This window comes from Perna viridis, chromosome 6 (genome assembly GCF_037379345.1).
Source record: "Perna viridis isolate PV_CMFRI_1.1 ecotype Kerala chromosome 6, ASM3737934v1, whole genome shotgun sequence".
Classification (NCBI taxonomy): Eukaryota; Metazoa; Mollusca; class Bivalvia; order Mytilida; family Mytilidae; genus Perna; species Perna viridis.
Window position 1 is genome coordinate 29,683,282 of NC_142450.1, and position 14,321 is coordinate 29,697,602.

General features: G+C 33.4%; 1 protein-coding gene across 2 annotated transcripts in view; it reads left to right on the forward strand.

Annotated features, from left to right (window-relative positions):
• Positions 1-14,321, forward strand: part of LOC148614469 (uncharacterized) — a 38,290-nt gene that overhangs the window by 924 nt on the left and 23,045 nt on the right. For both annotated transcript variants that reach the window (XM_088588556.1, XM_088588557.1), the window contains exons 2-6: positions 7,591-7,881; positions 8,264-8,381; positions 9,134-9,330; positions 9,723-9,920; positions 12,987-13,042. In XM_088588556.1, the coding sequence (XP_088444682.1) occupies positions 7,591-7,881; positions 8,264-8,381; positions 9,134-9,330; positions 9,723-9,920; positions 12,987-13,042 (860 nt within the window). The remainder of the gene's footprint in view (positions 1-7,590; positions 7,882-8,263; positions 8,382-9,133; positions 9,331-9,722; positions 9,921-12,986; positions 13,043-14,321) is intronic.

A 14,321-nucleotide genomic window follows, 5' to 3' on the forward strand; every position in this document is an offset into this window, starting at 1 on the left:
TAGGGAGGGATGGGTAGGGTCGGGCAATTTAGCCTCCTGTGGCGGAGCCCAATGGTTCATACTTCGGGAGAATACCACAGTAGGGTTCTTTAACATGCAAGGAACGTGGCATCTTTCCCAACACGGTGCACCACTGTGGTTTGCGGTCAGGTTTTCCGTATTATAGCCTGACAACCCCAGTATGTGACATGCCAGGGATACCCCATTCTACCACCTGGGACACACATCCCAGTTGCTCTGAGGGCAGAACCCCCTAGCCCCCTGCTAGGGTTCTGAGCACTATTTAGTCGCCTTTCACGACAAGCTTAGCGCTGCTGCAGGCCTATTCTTTTCCCACCCGGACCTGCACGGGGGCTTTTAAGAACTACTAGGTAGTAAGGCAAGAAGTCAGATGCTTTCAGCAGTGCTTTATATCGAAAGACAATGGATGCCAAGATCTTTGATTGCTGTTTTTATACACAGGGCTCACGCTACTGGGCGATTGGGGCGAAATAGTCGTCCTGGAATTGCTCACTTCGCCCTTTGACGACACCAAAAGCAAGGTGAAGTCACCCTCTCATTTTCAGACATCGCCTATGATCGGGACTGTACTCCGTCTTTTAGCGGTATTTTGACCAGAGTTATTTTTCTTCTGATAACAATTCAAACAGAAATTGCACCCGTTCAAGAATTATCGGTTACAAGCAAGTAATTTCATCTGCTTTTTGTTTCAAATATTCAAGACAGGATACAGAATGAACATTCTTCCCTTCAGCTTACGATAATTCATGTTTTACCATTCACTTTTCGTTATGAAACGTGCAAATTTGTCGTGCAGGTTCTTTGGGGTTAGGTTAAATTTATCTCCATTGATAATTCGGTAGAAAACCCAAAGCGATTTTATTGATCTTCATGTTTCATAACAGAACAGTAAGTTCTCCATTTCGACGGAACATTCCATAAGCTTGAGACGAGTTTGTACCGACTGCTACAATATTATTTGTCAACAAAGTTTGTTTTGATTTGTCAGTAACAAATTTTTAACCTGATTATTGATACTCGTGATCAACTTATATCAAGAGACATGATATTTTGAACAAGATATCATTATGGATGAAGTGGGATCAGGAAAAAAAAATGAACATCCCAACAGAATGTCATTGCCTGAAATAGTCTATTCCAGTACTGCTAAAAAAGTCAAAATCTATAGGACAAAGCATTGCAAGGGGCTTTGCTTTGCTCAATCATATATTGATTTTGCTGTAATAAATTTGTTAATTGGTAGAGATTTGATTAGAAAATTTGATTCGTGAATATATGATATAGTCAATCATTCTGTCAGCTGATTTCATTTTGTCCAAAACATTTTGTTACTTACATATGCATCTTACAGAAAAAGTGACATTTATCTCAATAAAAAAAAAGTGAATATATGAAAATACTTGCTTATATTGTGTGCATGTAAGTAACATATCACATACAGACCTGGCTAAAACATTTTTCAACCTGTCGGACATTTGGTCCTGCAACCTAACAAAATCTGCTGGACGGAATAATTTTCTGCCAGACCGAAAAAAAAAACAAGAATTTTGCATTGCTTCTTTGTAGTTACGCTTAAACTCTATGCTTTTTTAAATGTTTATCTATGACTAGATCTGTTAATTAAAGATTACTCAAACGCCATCTTTAAACCGGAAGTTCTAGTTGAGGTGTGTCTAATAAAAAATATGTACTGGACATCTGGACCAGGGGCTAAAAGTACCAGTCATGTCCAACAGTCCAACAAATTTTGCCATGACTACACGCATATAATTTTAAAAAGCATAAGTTAATGATGCATGTACACATTCACTTCTCCCTAGTGTTTCTCTGAAAGAGAAGTCACTTCTCCCTGTTTTTCTCAAGTAGCCTGAGTCCTGTATACAGTGTTCATTCCTGACCGCACCCTTGAGCCATTGGCACGGATATTTCATGCATGGTGCACAAAAGGTGTGGCATGTGGACCCAGCAGGTGCACAGTTTTCCGAAGGTTGATCTCCAAATTTCCGGATTTTTTTTTGGTTCCATGTCCGGACACCTATCTGTCATTTAAAAGCATGAATGACCTTGACTGTTTCGTTATAAACAAGTAAAAGTTAAGACTTTTCGCAGGTCAAAAACGATTTAATGAAACTGCAGGTGGTGCACTGGACGCAATCATTTCCCCTGATGCTATTGACAGGACCCAGTAAATTTCAGATCAGCCAACTGACTGAAAACAAACGGACTTGGCTGGAGAATCTAGAGTCAAGAGTTTTGAGTGAAGGTGAATATGTTCATTGTACATGGGCCTGGGCCAGGTTGGGTACGATACCAATAAGAACAGAAAGATTTTAAGTGGAGCTGCAACATCATATTGAATTTCAATTTAAATCAGCACATTGCCATAATAAAAAAACAACTTATACTAGTATTTTTTTTCTATTCATTAGAAGTTTTATGTATCTCTGTTATCTCTCACCTAAAAATAAACTATAAAGTGTATACAAACTTGATGTAAACTTATTTTTTGGTTGAATCTTTACTGTTATGTAAAAATGACCTTTTATATTATTACTATATTGGCCCCTTTTATTCTTAAAATGACCCCCTGCTTTGCTGTCAAGAGGGCAACTGGCCCCCTTTTGCAATTTTCTGGAATGAACACTTGATATGTACCACTCTGTCTCCAACCTCAATCATACCATCATGTTCCAAGCTCAATATAATTGTCGGAATCAACATACATGTATATGCATTTATAGTCTGAAGTAAAAACCTGAGCAAAATACGACCAGACCTAGCGAAATCATTTTTCAACCTGTCGGACATTTGGTCCGGCAAGTTAACAAAATCTGCTGGACCAAACAGTTTTCTGCCGGACACTAACTTTTCATTCTGGATTAATACTCTTCGTTTGAAGTTTTTCCTCATATTTCTGTTGACGAGCTTTTACCTCTGCATTAGTAAGCTTGCTTTTTAAGGGCTTTCCAGAGATGGCATCTGTATGATATACTAAAGCCGGAATCATTTCTCTGATCCAATTTAAATTTGCCTGGATTCGGACGCCATCTTTAAACCAGAAGTTCCGGTCAAGACGTGTCTAATAAAAAAAACTTTAAAAAACTGGAAATCACACAAGTTTTACAGGACCGGTCATGTCCACCAAATTTTGTCATGACTGTACGACTTATGAACTAGTTTCATAAAATAATGAAACGGAAAACACTGATTTCTACAAGTCTTTAAGATCAGTGTCACAATATTAAAACCTTTTCCTGTAGCCACAGGAATAGTAATCATCAGATTGTTTGTATCTACTCTTCGGCGCATTTCATGGCAATAGTGTTTAAAATATTGTCTTAGATTCAGGGTTTTTCTCACAAAGAAACTCAGCATTTCATTTAAAAACTCTCAGAGTGTCAGTGTCCGATCCACATTAAAAATTTCTATTTGGTCCAGCATCATGCTGCAATTTACTTGCAAGTTGTTAATCTTTTCATCAAAATTTCTGGGGTGTTCTTGAAAAATACTGAACATATCAAACTTGTGAGATATCAATTGCTTGGCATCGGACTGCTCACATTTTCAGAGTTTTAGAGGAATAACTCGACAAGGCAACTGGTTAGCCAAGTCTGTTTTTAAACAATTAGTGTATGTTGCATTACAAGCATTACAGTGCAATCAAACATTCTAAAGACATAATTCCAAGGCTTTTCTAAATAAAAACTGATTCTTGCAAATCTTGTCAAAATACTGATTTTTTAATTATTTTTTTTTTTTTTGCGAAGATTAATAAAATGTTTGAGATCGTGTCTGAAATTAAGGTTGGTCAGGTAACCGTCATTTTGATAACTGTCTTCATTACAAATGTTTTCTACAAAAATTCAGTATTTTTTCCGCTTGATTTCCATTGGGTTAAACTTATTTTATGTAAATAAGACTTGAAATATTTTAAAACACATGTTTATCTAATTCTCATTTGTGGTGGTTTTTAACGTGATAGATGCTAGAGGTTTGGATGGCACCAAGTCAGAAAATAGCTCGCCAGAAAACCTCTTGCATGCAGGAGTAGGAACTAAGTGTAAACTTAGAAACCAGATATTTGTCACGTTTTCTCTAGGATAGGAAAATTAAGGACGAACTCAAAACTTTTATGTGATTTTCAGCAATTTTCGACAAATTTGATGGTCATGTTGGGAAAATTGCTGTCAAACTGAGTGAAGATGAAATAAGGATTTAAAAGTTATCAAGATCCATTGTCTTTTCAATACAGTGGTACAATGGGAAATTTTTTTTAGGCACAGAAATTTACCTTGCTTTTTTGCATGCAGTAACTTTGTGTTAAAGATGCTGCATCAGAAAAATAGGTTTAATGCAATAGAAGGTTTTATTTCTAACTTTAGACGAAATAAAAATCCACTTTCTAAATGCCTGTTTTTCCTCAGTCTAGAAAACCGCTACCATAACACAGTGAGACCCCAGTATAATCATAAGGTTCTAGTTTTTTTGTTTTAACTGTAGTGAGCCTTGTTTTCCAGGGATGGTTTTTTTTTTTGTTTTTTTGTTTTTTTTTTCATTTAGCAGAATTTTGCGATTTCAACTCCAGATTTTACCATTTACATTCTTTGTAAAAAAAAATTACTGTATATTTTCTTTGATTTTGTCAATTTTCACTTTGTTTGTTGGCCTCAATAAATCATCTCTGGTGTTCGATTTCTTTACATTTGTCATACATACTTACTCTATTTTCACCACAGGTGAATGACAGCTGATTTGTCTGACCAAGCAGCCTCAATATCCTCTTGTTAAAAATCTCCTCGCTATGGCAAGCCTGTTGACCCTGAATATTTATTTTAACTATCTTAGTGTGACAGCTGACACCAGAAACACTCCTGAAAAACAATTCATGCCTCCTTTCATTTTGTATGCCCTGCTTTATTGTCCTTTAATATGCATGGTCAGAAATGTTATGGGCCAAATTGTTCAGCATGAGTAAACATGGTACCCTTAAATTGTGTTATGTCTTTAAATATTACTTTTATTTTGATTTGTTTCATTTTGTTTTGAATTGTTTCATCATGATTCACCTTTTTTGATTCTTTACATTTTGCTTCATTATCTTTTCACAATTTTTTAAGTACCCAAGAAATATGGGTAATACTTATTACATCATTTTCATAAACATCTGGGTGCAATGCTGTTGACGGTTTTGGTCATCAAAACTATGATTCAATTTGTATTTTTATCATTGCAGCTAGCAATTATTTTCTAAGACTGATTTGGTTCTCAATTGCATTTACCAAGTATATGCAGATGCTGCTGCCATGATGCTATTTTTCAGCTCCCTTTTTCTGGCTACAAGTATACAAAAACCCAGTTGATAATACATTTATTCCCATATAACCTTTTGTTCCTTTACAGTATTTTCTTGTCTGCAGACCCTTTCCTATTAATTTGATGAGAATAAAAAGCCACAGCATGTATGACATATAGGGCATTCGTAGAACAAAAAATTTCCTCATGGAAGTGTATATTGAGCATGCTCATCAACTATTCCACAGTAAACACAAAAGGATCTTTTTCTCCGTTTGTTGTCCTTGATGTTGCAAGTCAGTATTAGACAGTAGCAAGCTTAGTAATTGAAGAATATCCGACAGGGCCTAATCTAGAGGTAGAAATGAGCAAAAATTTCTTATTGTTTGTGCTCACTTCTCCCGTTTGTCTTTGACGGAAAGTTTTTGGACAAAAAATCAATTTTGTTATTTTTCAAACATTTGTTTTTGACTGGGAGAAGTTTTTATATAAGATTGCATAAATAAAAGTGTCAGTAAAAATTCTTGTCAAGGCCCTGAACCAGTTGGTCATTTTGATAGAATTGTTTCCCAGTTGCTGATCACTTTGCCCTGAGAACCCACCAAGAGCAATAAGAATCGAATTTGTCCTATAATTTTCAGACATTGCCAAGGTTAAGGGCTGAACTATTGAGTTTTTGACCTAAGTAGTCTTTTTTACATAATGAATCAAACATAAATGCAGTCCATTTGAAAACAAAGTTTTGTCCCAAACTTTTAAGTCAATTGAATATTTTGGGTATAAACAAATGCATAGTGATTTTCTTTTTCTACTTGTGTCTCATGCTTATTGATGTTCTGTTATTCATATTTTCTGTCTTTAGTGTACTGTTCTGTGTAGGGGTAATTTCATCGGAACAGCCTGAAAAATAATTGAGTAAAAAAAGTATCCCAATTGATCTTCTTGTCTAAATTGTAGATTTTCCATTTCATTGCACTGCGAATTAGGACCGACAATATCTTTTAATCTGTCATGACAATTTAAACAAATATGGCAATCTCAATTTAAAAATTTTAGAAAGCCATGTAAAAATTTGTCATTTATTTTATATACTGTGAAAGTACTTTAATTCATGAATACCAATTTTCGTGGTTTGAGGAAGAAACATTGGTTCGTTGATTCTTGAATTTGTCGTTTTGAGGTTTCAGTATACACATCATTGGGATTCTCCATTTTGTTGGGAACCAAATTTCGTTGTTTGGCTTACCAATGAAAACCACCAAAATTGGTACTCCATGAACAATAGTACTTTCACAGTATGATGTGAAATACGCAAACATTAACAAATATCGTAGGACTGATAGAACAGCCTCTTTGTCAGCTCCAAGTATTTACATACATATACATATGTACCTACGGTCTGTTTGATTGGTCAGATGTTCTTGTCAAGTAATGCATGAAGTTTCTGCCATAAAATTATCAAAAATTGAACTTTCTTCATGAAACGAACATTGTAAATGACTTCTTTTTCCTTTCAAGTGCCATATATACTACAAATAGGTACATGTATATTAAAATAATATGGCACATTGAGGGTCTGTGATGTGCATACATCTGACATGTTCGGGGAGAGCTCTCCACTTGCCCATTAACTATAGTCTGTGAATGAAAAAGGCAAATGCTGTAATTACAGCATTAAACAAAGATCATGATGATAGCCAAGTATTTTAATGTTTCTCACCTCACTTACATGTATACAACATGTATATAATCTTCATCCCAAGATGAGCATAAGTGCATCAACAAGTCCTCATCAATATTTTTGGGGTCTGAATTGAACAGCATGTCTCATTTAATCTAGTACATTAAAGATTTTACAAGTAATCATATCCATGAAAATAAGGTATAGTTGATGTAAATACTAGTACTGGTTTCATTGGTACATTTATTTCACCTGGTATCGAGAAAATGTCTTAAAGGGGAAACTTTATCATTCAATTTTACACGTCTGAATCCGTTTGACATAATATACATGTATGAATTGTCCCACTTAAATTTGGAAGGGAAGTTTGTCCATTAACACATTTCTTTTTGTTCAATTTTAGTTTCTACTGTTGAAATAAACTTATATAATTTCTCAATTCTCATTGTGAAGAGTTCCTTATAATGAACTAACACAATGTACTATCATTTATCCGTAGATTTTTTTGTGTTTTCTTTTTACATACATTGGACATATCAAGATACTTCTATTTTTTGCTGTTTTTAAATAAAATTAGTGTCTTTTTCTCATTTCAGTTGTCGTCTTTGTACGAGACCAGGCCACCAGTCTCCAGAGCAAAGATGGCAAATGTGACCAAGTGTGCAATTAAAGCTATCAAGTTCTACAAACATGTGGTTCAGAGTGTTGAAAAGTTTGTACAGAAATGTAAACCAGAGTTTAAAGTTCCTGGACTCTATGTCATAGATTCTATTGTTCGCCAGTCTCGTCATCAGTTTGGTTCAGAGAAGGATGTTTTTGCTCCTCGTTTTACCAAAAACATCTTGCTAACATTCCAGAATCTGTTAAAATGTCCACCTGATGAAAAGGTACTGATAGACAAACACAATTTTAGTTTTATAGATTTATTGAATTTCTACTTTGCTGTCATCTAGGGCAGTTGGAAATCTGTCCATTAAAAGTAACTATATGAAATTTGTAAGATGAATGGTTTGAAAGATAACTTGCATGGCACAGTATGCTTTTGGGAAGCTAAATTTTACTTTGCTTTAATAGAACTTACACATGCATTTGGCGAAAATTATCTAGAGTCCTTGATTTATTTACTAATTCATATTATTTCAGAATTTCTTTAGAAATAGAATTCTCTAATTTTAAAGCAATGCCAGCCGTATATTGTATCAAATATTTTACAGATATCTTGAAAGACAAACTATCAGTTTATTTTTTTTCAATTTATTTGTGTTCCAGAGCAAGATTGTTCGTGTATTAAACCTATGGCAAAAGAACAATGTATTCATGAGTGAAGTCATACAACCACTATTAGATTTAACAGCAGACCCTAATAATCCAGAGTTAGCTGCCAATGGTGAGTTTAATTCATTTTTTTTTTTATCAGAAATTTGTTAGAAAATTCACATTATTTTGTCCATGATCTTATTAAATAAGCAGAATTATTTACAGTCCTTTCCTTTACCATAAGGCTGAATAATAGATTATTGTATGGGATTCAACTAGCCTAAATTAAAGAACAATGCACATCATTTCACTAGCCAGAATCAATTTTTACTAGCCTTGGGCTTGGAGCTAGTGGCTAAAGGCGAGCACTGAATTAAGTTTTCTGTGAAAGAATTATTGTTAATTAGGTACCAAAATTCATGGTTTTTGTTGGTAGCCCAAACCATAAAATTTGGTTCTGAAAGGAAAGAAAGATTCCCCATTGATGTTTATAGTGAAAACCTCAAAACCACGAATTCAAGAATCCACGAAATTGTGTTCTTCCCTAATTCACAAAAATTGGTTTCCACAATCAAAGTACTTTCACAGTAATATGTAAGATTTTTTTGTAATTAAATCATTTGAATCAGGATTTAAAATCACAAACAGGCATCACAGATGAAATGTAGCTGTGATTAGATGTAGTTCAGTCCTACAAAAATGTCTTTTTCATACAATGAAATGTAATAATTGTGTATAGTATGAAGAATTTAGTGTAGACTATGTTTCACCCCCCTTGTACATTTTAAGAGAAAGGAATAATTGAAATTTTGTATCAGATACTTTTCTTCATGCTATCATAAAATAATATTGGATTTACACAGTATTCAAATATTTTTATAGTACAAAAGGCAGCAGAATATATTGTAAATAAAACAGGAGTAGCATCCAAAGGAGTCACTGGTGGTCCCCTAGACGCATCAGCTATGGAGCCAAGCACAGAGGAGACTGCACAGAATATCTTAGACACTGCCAATGCTCAGTCAACACAGATAGATATGCTGGCTACTGTCAATCAATTGCTTCAACAAACTCAGATGGTTTGTAATACTCTTTCAAGCTGTGTTTTACATATAAATGATTTAGACATTGATTATACATATATATTGCTTTCATCGAAGATTTTTGGATATTTATGCATTTCTAAACATTTTTATATTAACTTTATTTTGTGTAGCCTTCCATGGTTTTCATTTTAGTTTCCTGTTGTAAATAAGTTGTATTCATGGGCAGTAATAACTTTTTTTTTAAGGTTACTGTAAATGTTTGCCAAATTAAAAAGGGCAAGTTAACCTTTTTCATTGATTAAAAAAACGCTCTGCATGTATTTAATAGAATGATATGCCCATTTTATACAAATCATGTTGTTATGGTTGTTAAATGCTTATTTATTCATTCTGAATCATGGTAATATACATGTATGATTTTCCAGGGAAGTACAAGTTTGAGTGCCCAACAGCAACAGTTACAACAATTACAGTTACTGCAACAACAGTTGATACAACAGACTCAGTTGATGCAACAATCTACAGGACAGCAACCTGTTATAGATAGTAACTTGCTGTCTCATATACAGAATTTAACTAGTCAGCTTCTCAACAAGAAACCTCCAGAACCGGGCTTTAATAAGGTTACATAGAAATATGAACATTTTTTTATTACAACCACACAAAAAAATTATGGTAGTATGATGGTATCATACTGTCATTGTAGTCGTGTGTGGATAATAATTTCTATAAGAATATAGACTTTTATAAAATTATATCACAAGATGTCATACCATAAAAGGAAGGCTGGGATTGATTTAAGGGGTTGTGACTTCACTGTTCAGGAACAAGTGCCCATAGACAAGGCATTTTCATAATATCTAGACAAGAATTTTTGTAAATTTGAAGAAATCTCTTTAAAAATATACCACGAAGTGTTGCATCACAAAAGGAAAGCTGGAATTGGATTTTGGTTGTGCTTAACCATTTAGGAATTATAGGCCAAAAACAAGCATTTCATGATGTCTGGACAATTACTTGATTAATTGGGAATTGTTTGGGATTAAGACTTGAACAATTTCTATACTGCAACTGTTTTCTTTGAGCAGTCTAAATGCACTGATTGTACATTTACAAGAGATGTATGGTCACTGAATGAATATAACTTTCTGTTATGTCACAAACATTACACTGTTTTGAATTTGGTAGGATGTTGCCTGCTTCAAATGATAAAACATTGTTATTTCATGATTTAAATGTCATTTTTCCTGTAGAGTTTGTTGCAATATAAAAACAATAACAGTGCACTGACTTGACAAAAAACTTTGATATTCCTGCAGTTCTAAGCCTCTTCTGTGTATCAGTAAAATGTCAAGACAGTGCACTGTTGTTATCTATTTAATAAGGGACCAGAAACAAACATTTTCATGATTTCAGGACAATAACTTGACCATAAGTGATTGGATCTCTTTAAAATTGTAGTCAGAGTGCCATTGCACTAAAGGATGCCTGGGATTGATTTTGGTTTGTTTGTTTGTTGGGGGTTTAATGTCCGAGCAGCAATATTTCAGCTATATTCAGCAATTTAGCCTCCTGGGTGTTGTGACTTGAGCTGATAAAGAATGAGTGGCCAGCAACATGTATTTTTTATATGTACAGAAAATAAGCAAGAGTGAATGGATCTCTTCAGAATTTTTCATAAGGTGCAATGCTACCATAGTAAGACTGGGATTGATAGTGGTGTTGTGCTTATTGAGGAATAAGGGCAGTGTAGGAAACTCACTCAAATTCTAGCCAGTCCTGAATACAACTTTTCAATACATTTACTGTATGGCTAAATAGCTTTTTGCTAAAATTAGCCAGCCCTGACAAAAAATAGCCAGTCTCTGGCTGGCGGGCAGACTACTATTTCTAACTCTGATAAGGGGGTAAAATGGGACAACTGATATTCTTGTCAAATTCTTTTCCTGTGTCAAAGATTTAATTCCAATCAAAATTCAGAGCAGTTTCAAGCTTGCCCAAACTGTTAAGTGTTTGACCATTGTGGTCATATCATGCTTGCCCAGTGAAGCATGTTATTTATCTTTTTGCTCTATCATTATACCCCACGCAACAAAGTTGCAGAGGTTATAATGTTTTTGACCCGTCAATCCATCTTCAGTTTTCCTGACTTTTTTTTTGAAACACATGGAGATATAGACATGATTTTTGGTATACAAGTTCAGCATGATAAGTTACAATGATTTTTACTGAAACTATAGGCCTTGAACTGCATTTTTTTTTTTTTTTTTTTTTTTTTTTTTTTTTTTTTTTTTTTAACGCTTGCAGATTATGACATGACTTTTTGGTATATAAGTTCATCATAAGTTACAGATCAAGTGTACATTTTGTTCCGCTTCGATGATATTTACTTTGTATTAATTAAAACTCAGAGAAATCACAGTCTGGAGTTTGAAAATACCATTTTGAGTAACAGGAATTTAGTTACAAGATAAAGAAACAATCATTTCCAAAAATCTTTTGTAAATTTTATTTTGTTGCAAATATTTTAATGCTTCAAAAAAACACAGGGTTCTTCTACATATATTTCTCTTACAAACAAATTTACTTGCGTATCCAACATTTGGACGCATGGGGTATGTGATTGCATTCACTAAAATTCTTTAATTCAATAAACAAATTTTAATGGATAAATGAAACTTCAAATCTCAGCAACTGTTAGAGGCATATGGCTTTTTGTAGCATCTTTGACATAAACCTTGCATCTTAGATAGGATTTAGTGAAAAAACTATATTAATTGCAATTATTTTTCACAAGGAAAAAATGTGATAATGAATTGCTGTGGATCAGTGATTTCTCCCACATCACTACTTTTTAATATTATATGCCTGTACTTGGAGAATGTACATTTTATTATAAAGTATATTTCATATGGAAGATTATTGTTTAAAGTAAAATCTGAATCATCTTATACATGGTGATTTCATTCAGATTGATTTTAATTCGAGAAATAGTTTATTTCATGCTTTAGCTCTATTCAAATACAAGGAAAATGTATATGACAACAAAACTCGTTAGATTCTCTGTCATTTCCTGTACACTTTATTACCTCTTGAATTGGTACTCATAGATCCTGATTGAATTGTTGTCATTATATAGTGCTTCCAGTAAACATCCATTCCAGTAAAACTTAAATGATTAGAAATTTCAACCTACCATATGTCAGTAATAATGTGAAAATAACTTGTTTTACCTTATTCATTTAAGATTATTAGGATGTTTGAAGTTCAAGATAAAAAATGAGATAACTGCTATCCAAAGTTTTACTGAAATTGTACTAGTAAATATTCATCAGTTCAAACAGATTACCAAATTATTTTACATTTTCATTATAGTGGGGCTATATTGCAGTCACCTTGTCCTTCTGTTACACTTAGTATTTTCTGGTTTTCTGTTGAAAGAAATGCTTTGATATTTCATTTGGTTTATTGCTTTTACTTAATAAAGTTTATTGACTTTCCAGGTTCTTCGCTTATATATATCTCCAGTCTACTGTAAATGGTTAGATGGGGGTATTTAAGCATGATAAAGCACGTAACATCTTGTTGGCATAATTATATTGGTAAAAAAGTAAAACAGAGAGTAACTAGCAAAATGTGTTTCTCCCATTAGTACTATAAGATATTTATTTACTTGTATCTCTTTACAGAAACTGTTAGACTTTGATTATGGAGAGAGTGATGATGAAGACCAAGGACAATCTGGGTATGTTTGCATCATTTTATTTTTAATTTCCCAAAAAGTTCCCCTGAATAGTACAAGCAGTAGTCAAATACATGTTATATACTACAAAATGTAGTCTTCAGGATTGATTTGATAGAATTAGTTGTCTTTCTGGAAATTTTGACCCTCTGAAAAGTGTATAGATTACACAACAGAAGTTGGAGTAGAAAAGGCAAAGAGTTGCATTAGTTCTGTGTCAATTGAAAGTCCTTTCAGGAGATAGTTATTCCTTCCCTGAAGTGATTATATATAAGACCAATATGAGTGTACCTATGCCCACTTCATCATGTGAAGATGATATTGCTGAGTGTTCTTCCTTCTGAAATGTGCAAATTATCATGCAGAGCTATCATGTGTTAATCTAAGCAATACTTAATACTGTTATAAATTTTCATGGAATCAATTAGTTAAATACAGCATTCTATAATGGTTAAAACTCCTCAAATAGCTTCCAATCCCATGTTGATGTCTTTTTGACAGATTAATTCATGCAAGTGAACATATTCTTTTATTGTGGAGTATTCAGTGGCAGTGTTTAAATTTGTACTACAGATATCTGCAAAATAATATGACTATACATGTAAGATATAGAAAGATATGATTAACATTCCTGAAAATAAAAGAAATTTACTGAATGCTTCAAAAGCTTAAAACCTTTTTCAACTGGTTTAGGTATAGTAATATTATCAGAGTAGTTCTTGAAAGTTTCTTCTGTATAAGGTTACACCACAAATAGTGGTCTTAAAGTCACAAATAGTGACTGGAATCAACATTTGCTATGTCACGAATTGTGACGGAAGTTACAACAGGGAATGCTGTGATAACAGAAAGAAAAGGCAGCAGATGTAACAGTGTTAGATGGGTTTGTTTTTTTTTAAATTCTGGTTTAAAGAGTTGTCTGGCTTTTGTTTTTTCTTTTATTGTGGTTTGATGAAGTGATGTTTATTCCAAGTTAGTCAGCTTTGCAGATTTGCACGTATTGGCCATCCCTCCTGAAGATACAATATTTATAAAGTTATTATCTGGATTAATTAAGTGTATTAGATGTACTCTATGAATGGTATAGCTGTTTTCTTTTTTGATGTTACCATGAAGATTTTCTCTGAAAACTGTGAAATGTTTGAAAAGAAAAAAAAGAAAGCTTAATATTTATAGTTGTGCTTTAGTTAACCAAGGCATATAATCACATCTCCCATCTTTATATACTTAAACAAATAAAAAAAAAACTTAAACAAAATCTGTAAAAACTTAAATCTACCTT